At 40.2% G+C, this 9,233-nt stretch overlaps 1 protein-coding gene across 1 annotated transcript; it reads left to right on the forward strand.

Annotated features, from left to right (window-relative positions):
- The first annotated feature begins 904 nt into the window (after positions 1-904).
- Positions 905-1,798, forward strand: Mc2r (melanocortin 2 receptor). Its single transcript, XM_008825922.1, has one exon. The coding sequence runs from the start codon at positions 905-907 to the stop codon at positions 1,796-1,798; it is 894 nt and encodes a 297-aa protein (XP_008824144.1).
- The last annotated feature ends 7,435 nt before the right edge of the window (positions 1,799-9,233 follow it).

Here is a 9,233-nt window from a genome sequence, read left to right on the forward strand (position 1 = left end):
GAGGAAATGCTACACAGCTTGGCTAACTTATCTTTGGAAAGAGTGAAGGAGGTCTGGAAAGCACAGTCTCCAGCTTTCAGAACAACTAGAAACGTTTTGAAACAGTATAAGTCTCCAGATACACCACTTACCCTGAGAGGTCCTTCCTTGGTTTTGTTTGTTTTGATTTTGTTTTTGAGACATGTTCTCTTTGTATTACTCAGACTGGTATTAAAGTCCTGGATTCCACTGATCCTCCCACTTTGGCTTCCTGTGTCATTGAAACTATATGTACACACCACTATAGGCAGCTTCTGAGAGTTGTAGAAACAAAAGTAATGACATCCACTTTGTGGACATCTTTTGGAATGACTCATCAATATTTTTCATCATCCCACAGACTATAGGATCAGGCTGTGATCCAGGAAGATGAACAATGAAAAAAGACAGTATCTAAAAGTTTCATCAGTCCACAGACCCCCATCAGCACCTCCAGGTTGGAGAAGGGAGTCGGTTTTCCTTATCTACGCATTCCTTACTTTCTTCATTCTCTCATTCAGGAGCCTGCTAGCAATTCACTCTATCACACACAGCTACATTCACAAGAATAAAAGGGGAGAGGGTAAAGAACAATCATCCGTTATTATCTCAAGGCTTAAAATTCTGCAAATATTGTTCATATATTGGTTAATGTGAGGGGCCAGTAAATTGTTTTATTTAAATTATCACACTATAAATGTTTGAAGGAATCGTTTTCTTAGAGCTAATGTGTTTTTATTTTTCAGTCTTTCTGAAATGCATGTTTTTGTGTATTCTGTTTTAACCTCAGATCTTTCCACAAGGAGAAAGGATTCTTAAGAACCAATCAAGATTTTGCTGAAGTCGAATCCAAGTAGCATCCCTGTCTTAACTCCAAGAAAGAAAAATGAAGCACATTATCAATCCATATGAAAATATCAATGATACAGCAAGAAATAATTCAGACTGTCCTCATGTAGTTTTGCCAGAAGAGATATTTTTCACAATCTCCATCATTGGAGTTTTGGAGAACCTGATTGTCCTCTTGGCTGTAATCAAGAACAAGAATCTTCAGTGCCCCATGTACTTTTTCATCTGTAGCTTGGCTATTTCTGACATGTTGGGCAGTCTGTACAAGATCTTAGAAAATATCTTAATCATGTGCAGGAACATGGGTTATCTCAAGCCTCGTGGCAGTTTTGAAACCACAGCAGATGACATCATTGACTCCATGTTCATCCTTTCTTTGCTGGGCTCTATCTTCAGCCTGTCTGTGATTGCTGCTGACCGCTACATCACCATCTTCCATGCATTACAATATCACAGCATTGTGACAATGCGCCGCACCATCATCACTCTAACAGTTATCTGGATGTTCTGCACAGGGAGCGGCATCACCATGGTGATCTTCTCCCACCACATCCCCACTGTGCTCACCTTCACTTCGCTGTTCCCTTTGATGCTGGTCTTCATCCTGTGTCTTTACATTCATATGTTCTTACTGGCCCGCTCCCATACTAGGAAGATTTCTACCCATCCTAAAGCCAACATGAAAGGGGCCATCACACTGACCATCCTTCTCGGAGTCTTCATCTTCTGTTGGGCTCCCTTTGTCCTTCATGTCCTCTTAATGACCTTCTGCCCGAATAACCCTTACTGTGTTTGCTATATGTCTCTCTTCCAGGTGAATGGTATGTTGATCATGTGCAATGCAGTCATCGACCCCTTTATATATGCTTTTCGGAGCCCAGAGCTCAGGGATGCATTCAAAAAGATGATTTTCTGCAACAGGTATCAATAGAAGTTTTGGTCCCTGATTTTAATATTGTAAAGGGACCAAACAGTATAACATCCTAACAAATACGCATGCTTCTGGCCAACCTTTCCTTCTTTGATGGATTTGTGAATGATCCCACTAACCAGTGTTTACCATACCTTACTTCTTTGTGAATAGTCTTACTGTATGTGCACATTTTATAACATGTCTAAAGAGATAAAAAGATGTGCTACAAATGAAGAATAGTATACAAAGTATACATAGCAATAAATGTAAGGACTTCGGCCTAAACAAATAATTTGTTCTTCTATGGGTATCTGGCAAAGCTGTCCCGGGAGGCCTTTTCAAGCTGGAAACCATGGCAATCAGTCTCTAGAAGTTAGAGCACCAGAGTAGATGTGCTGGTCAGATTTCCATTTCTGTGACCAATGCATGTAATAAATCAACTTAAAAAGAGTATATATTGATTTGGGACCCTATATTGAGAGGTTGAAGCTTAACACTTGGCCCTGTTGCTTCAGCACATCATGTCAGGAGCATGTGGAAAACAGCTGTGGCTTCCAGCAACCCAGCATAAAGAAGAAAAGACATGTGTTCTATGGATAAAACCTCAGTGATGAACTAAGATTTCCCACTAGGCCCCACCTCTTATAGGCCACTTGCTGGGAGCAACAATATAGAGACCAAGGATTTCGCACCTAAGTCTTTGGAAGCCATTTACCTAAACCACAATAGTGAGTGACTAGGTATATGAACTGTAGTGTCCTTGTAAGCCAAAGATGCCAATCAACTGCTGCAGATAGCCTATCTCCCACAGACATCCAAAATTCCTTATCTTCCCTCCTACTTCCCGGTCTGCCTAGTCTTTTTAGAAGATGGATATAAATTACAAATTTCATATAGCCAGCTTTGAGTTCCCAAAAATAAATGGATCTTTCCAAATGTACCTTCTTTGCTCACCCAGGCTCTCACTTAGCCTTAAAAATCTGTTCCTGTTACAATTTCTCCATGTTTTAGAAGTACAAATTTCAAAGAATGAAAGAAATTTTTAGGTTGTTTGATTCCTATGCAGTAATATATAAAGGCAAACTGTGACTATTAGAAGGTATAACCAATCTTTGTTCAACTGTGAAAGTCCCCAAAATATATTTCATAGAAAAAGAAAGAGGGAGAGGAGGAAGGAAGGGAGGGGGAGAGGAAGGAAGGAAGGAAGGGAGGAAGGGAGGGAGGGAGGGAGGGAGGTAAGGAAAGAAAGAAAAGAGGGATAGAATGGAGGGAGGGAGAGGAGAAAGACAGGGAAGAAGAGCAAGGAGAAGAGAGAGAGAGAGAGAGAGAGAGAGAGAGAGAGAGAGGAACTATGTTTTGTACTATGGGAAAACCAAGACCAAAACATTTGAAACAACAGGCTGTTACTGGAGACCCAAGCCAAGGATCTGATGAAAAACTTCTGCCTCCTTCACAGGCAAGTCTGAAAAGGCAGGCATATCGAGCATTGGGAATTTTTACCCTACCTGTAGTAATAGAAAAAAAGTCCAGAACTGAAAAGTGGAATTCTAAATAGGAGTAAGAGAAACATGCTTTCAATCTCAACCATTAACATAGTTCACAGATGAAGCAGCAGATTCCAGTGGCAAGTCCTTGCTAAGCTGCAGAGAACTTTAATCAGTTGGTGGTGAAAGGGACAAGGAGAGGAGGAGGGCTTCTCCTGTAGCCTGGATCCATGTTGAGGGGTAGCATCTTCTAGAAAAAACAACAGTTTTCCTTCTGTTTCCAAAACCCCAATCCTGTTATACAAGAACTGCTGCCAGAGGTGGAAGGCATCAAAAGACCAAAGAAAAGGACAGATTCAGGATCCAAAAAGTATGACTTACCGGGAACTTGAAGATGAAAGCATGTATTGAGAGGCAACAAAATAGAAGGCGATCACACCTGTGACACAGGGTAAGGCATTCGTATGCTAAACTAAAACAATCTGAAGCATGGTCAGCTAGAGGAGACCTGGCCTTTCTCAAAGACTGGCATGCTCAATACAGCTAAGAAACATTTCAGATGTTGGTGCCTGGTACCATGCTCAACAATCAACTTCAGTGACTGTCCTGTAGGTTTGGGGATGTGTACCAGTGTCACTCAGCTGGTAAAACAAGGGCTGCAACCAAGATGACTGCTGTTGTATCAGCTTGGATCCCTGTATCCTTAATGGTGTTTTCCATGAGTTTATGTAAGAAGATACCACAAACAGGACACACAGCTTAGATGTGGCAGGAACAGGAGCATGAAAGACAGGAAAAGCCTCAGATTTAGAGGAAAGACCAGGGTGTGGTTCCACATAGCTATAAAACAAGTTGGGAAGAAACCCCACAGTGTGTCTTCTTTGGTTCTATGGAAATCTTCATTTTGACACCTACCCCCCTCCCAATCAAATAGATTACATTATCCTATCATATGCAAGGTCCTGAATGTGCATTTAATTTTGTGTTATTTCTGTCCTTGAAAGAGTAATGTAGAACACACTTTTCTGTATTAAGCTGTTTTCAATAAAATGTTTCTTCTCTCTGACTCTGTACTGCTCTAGAATGTTGAAGAGGCAGGCAATGCAATTTATTCCCCATCACCAAGAGTCCTAAGCCACTCAGCTTAAAGAGATCTACCTTCCTTAAGTGCTTTGCTGCCTTTCATCTGTCTTGAGCTCTCACTGGTCACATGACTGGCCTATGCAACAAGGTACACTAATAGAAAGGTATTTTACATCAAAATAAAGTCTAAATAATCATTCAGAGCCATTTTTACTTCTAGGTCCTCAGCTATATTCAAATCAGAGCCAGGACTTTAGTGATCATAATTAGTGAAAAGATTTCAGATGACTTTCCTCATTTTATTAGACACAGACTTAAGATCTCTAATAACCAGGTAGAGACCTCAGTAGCCAAAACGTCTGAACTGGAGGAGAAAATGACAAACTCAGTACATGGCCATAGCAATTCCCTGTTCCATTCTCAAGTCAGGAAATCGTAGAGCTCTGTGTAGTAGCCACCTCACTCAGTCTAAATAAACTTATGCAGGCTGTCACCCAAGGCCTAGTATCCTATTATCGTGGTCAGCCAGGACATTTTAGATGAGGATAACAAAGCCGATGAACTGTAAGCTTCTCTCAGGCCTATGTCCAATCTACAAAGTTGGGGGGCCCACAAGAAATGGCAATATCCTTCTCTCCCTCTTGAGGGAAAGACAGTCACATTCCAAGGACTTCATGCTTACATCAAACCTAAAGAAAGACAAATGCTCCTGACTTTGTTTCTGGACTTTGAAGAGCCCAGTAAAGAGAGAAAGACCTATCACTTTGAGGACTGATCGGGCACTGAGGGTACACAGGCTCCCAAAGTCTCCATCTCTGTGGATAAATATTGAGTGATCCTACATGTGGCAAAGAACAAAATTATGTTTCTTCTTGACACAAAAGCTACTTTTTCTGCCCTGTCCACCTTCTCCAGTCTGACCTTCCAGTTCCCAGTCCACCATATTCTGAAACTGAAAGCAATCTCTTATCAGGACACTTTACACACCTTTTAACCAGTATGATAAGCAAACATCTTTTCACTCAATTCTTTCTGGTCCTACCTAGATACTACATTACTCCCATGTTAAAACTTCAGATTAATTATGGTATTCTCAACACTGAGTCTTCTGTAACATAACGACTCAGAGGACTCAGAGCTATCCAGAGCCTCAAAGTCCTTCCTTATGGTCTCTAATATGTACCTCATCAACAATTTCCCACTGAAGTCTGCAATATATCACTTAACAAGTTCCCACAGAAGTCCAGAATACTTCCATTTCTGGATGTTCATTACTGCCACAATCACGCTTAAGGATCCTAACAATGCTCCTTGAAGGCTCCAATATCCTTTAAAAAATCTAGCTGGTCTAGTGTGTAACTTCACTGGATAGATAGGATTATCCCTCACTAAAAAAGAAACCTCTGAAAGGTAACAATTGTCTTCATATAACACATTATTTCTCATTTTGTGCCTCCTCATTCACTACAGTCAGATAATGACCCAGATTTCATTTCCAATTTCACAGAGTGAGTGAAACTTAAATATTATCTCCATGCCCCTTGACATCCTCAGTCTTCTCAAGAGGCTAAAAAGGCAATCTAACTCTTAAAAGATCCTTCACCAAGCTTATACTCAAGACTCAACAGCCTTGATCCATTCTCCTTTCAAGACCCCTCATTACTTATAATTCACCTCAGCCCCTTCAAAATCCTTTATGGTGACCCTTCCTCCAGGAAGACATCTTACTAGATATAGCAGCTCATTATCTCACTGGGACAGGTGATCAAGGCTGTCACTGAGTACTAGGATAAGTGCAACCCAAAGCCTGACCTCATATTTTTTGGTTCACCCCTCATATTAACCTAGAATTGAGTCTATCTTTAAGCTACACCATCAAACAAAAGACAAGGAAAAGCTGTTTGGACTAGACCATATCAAATCCCATCCATTAATGTCTTAGGCTACAACCAAGCTACAAGACCTTGGTTTCTTCTGCCCACATTAAGACTGTTCCACCAGCAGATGTCAAGTCAAGCTCAAATCTCCTACTCTTGTGAGCCTCTTGGAGATCCCACCATCTCTTCTCCCAGCAAGACTCAGATGAAACTCACCCTCACATACCTCTAGACCCTAATGAGTATTGAGAATTCTTTCTCTTACTTCTCTGAGTTATATAATTTTATAAGCCCTCTCCTTTTGCTTATTCAATGTTCTATAAGACCTAACCCAGTTTAGAGAATTCCTCCTATGTCTGTCCCTGTAGGGAGATTTCTTTGTCCTAGATTGATGCCATCACTTGATTCGAGGTATCACCCCCTTCCTTATCTCCTTATCCAAATCCCTGGGCACCAATTTTAAGCATAAAGCTTCTTCTCATCGTCATAGTCACATATACTTTACCATATACTTTAACAACCAACCTGTAATCACTCTATACTGTCACTTTTATGCATTATAGTATCCTGTTACTCCTGTTTCTAGAATTTACAGCTACTTCCCTTTGTAATCACATCCTTCAAACAACACAACTCAACTCAACCCTTGCAAGAAGACTGATGTCTTAACCTGCCCTTAACTCCTAATTAAACTGGCAGCACTGACACAGCCACTTTACTGGATTCAATTAACAGTCTCCCTCCATGTACATTTCCAATGGAATCCCCTAACTCTATGGACTTATCATCCCTTTGAACACTCACATTGCCAAATATAAACACAAATTTTTCTTCCTCACATTTCCTCACTTGTCAATTGAACACAAGTCTTTTCAAATACCAGTCTCTGAAGTCAGGTTACCATTAGCATTAAGGTCTCAGCCCTCACAAAGAAGTACATTCCTGTGGGTACTTTTTCATCATGCAGCTAAGGAGTTAATGCATGTGGTGATATCTGGGTTGAAAAGCGATTGACCAGTCATTTTTTACAAAGAAGAATTTGAGGCATGAAAGAAAATAGCTAAAAGAAATATTATTTCAAGGAAGGATTGAAGATTAGAGATTTGGTGTTGGACAAAAAAGAATATCTAGTAGATAGGACGAAAAGAACGTATCTCTCTCACTCACAAACACCCCTAATTCCAAGACAACACGCAAGTCTCAAGGACATAAGCTCTCAATACATCTGACAAGACTCTAAATAAAAACTCTCCATTCAATCAAGCAAATCATCTTACTTGTCCCAACACATCTACTTGATAAGATTGTACTTCTCAAATGTCCTTCAAATTAGTTATTTCTCCTACAACCAACATTAAGTTTCCATAGATTCTCCCAAAAGTTCTATCCATATTGGGAAAATAAAACAACATTGACACCCTAACACCAAATTTCTAATCTTTAATCTCTCTTTGAAATAGTCTTGGTTTCTAGCTATTTCTTTCATGCCTCAACTTCCTCTTTTTTTTGAGACAGGGTCTCCCTGTAGCCCCAGCTGGCCTGGAACTCACTATGTGGACCTGGCTGGCCTTGAACTCACAGAGATCTGCCTGTCTCTGCTTCCTGAGTGCTGGGATTAAAGGCATACACCACCACGCCCAGCCCAAACCCCTCTTTTTAAAATATTGCTAATTACTTTTCAACCTAGACATCATCAAATGCCTTAAATCCTAAGGGTCTTCTTTACGCATGAAACTGACATCTATTATGTTCTGCATCTAACTGAACCAGCACCTACACCATTTCCCTCACCATTCCCAATATCCAAGTTTCTCCTAACAATCAGACCCACTCTATATCCTTCTTTGAGTCTCACTACCTAAGAAGGCTTATTCAGCAGACACTTCTAATGAAGCTGAGCATCAAGTGGGTACCAAATAAGTAGATACAGATTGGCTTCTGCTTATAATTGCTTATTGACCAAATTAGCTGTAGGGAAAGATCATAGTTCAATGGTCCTTGAGGTTTTTCAAGACCATATTGATTCTCTTGTCTTGGTACTACTTCAAAACTGTTGTACCCTCAACATGCTTACAGCTGCCCAAGCAGGTACTTTCTTGGTCAGGGAAGGAAAATACTGCATCTCTGCCAGTCAATCAGGGGTTGTATGGTATTCTTCTGTTAGTTTAAAAAAGAGAACAGACCTGTGATTTAGAGAGAAAGCCTCCAAAGGATGTCTTTTATGGAAGGTGTATAGGGCTGGCTTTCTTGGTTACTACTTCTCACGCATTCACATATTACATAATTCTTTTTGGGCCTTGTCTATACAACCTTCTGTTATGGCTGATATTTTCTTGAAATTAGGTTCCAGATGTTATTGTCTCAGGGATTTCAACCATTAACTTCAACATAAGCCCAGACCTCTCAGCTTTCAAGTAATGTCACAGTCAAGTCTTCTACCTCTTACAATAGCCTCTTTCTTCCATCTCCAAAATTCTACTGAACCCTTTTATGTCTCATGGTCCTACAACCTTATGACAGAGCAGCAGTGCCAACAAAAGCCTCTTGATTCTCCTACTCATCTCTAAAGTAGATCCAAAAGTAAGTAACATATTCATTCCTTGTCAGTGATTTGACCTTGTTGTTCTGTCAGGAGGGAACTATAAACACAAACACAAAACCAGTCCACAAATGGAAGCAGAAATTCTCACACTTTAGCAATCAGACACTTACTACTTGAAATCGTATCCATGTGAGTTGTGTTGTTTTATGTAAACATCTAGAGCCTAACTCCCAATAATCTATAGAGTCTTATCACAAATAACATATTTCAAGAAAAACAACTGGTGTTATGAAATTTACTACTTGATATGACAGTCAGATACTCACATGTCTATCTAGATATGACCCCACATAACTGATACATTATATAAGACGAAGTAACTTCCCATACCTATTGTAAAAGAATTCCCATTCTCTTTCATGGTTCTCTCTCTCTCTCTCTCTCTCTCTCTCTCTCTCTCTCTCTCT

Source organism: Nannospalax galili, unplaced genomic scaffold, assembly GCF_000622305.1.
Source record: "Nannospalax galili isolate Female #2095 unplaced genomic scaffold, S.galili_v1.0 scaffold169, whole genome shotgun sequence".
NCBI classification, from domain to species: Eukaryota; Metazoa; Chordata; class Mammalia; order Rodentia; family Spalacidae; genus Nannospalax; species Nannospalax galili.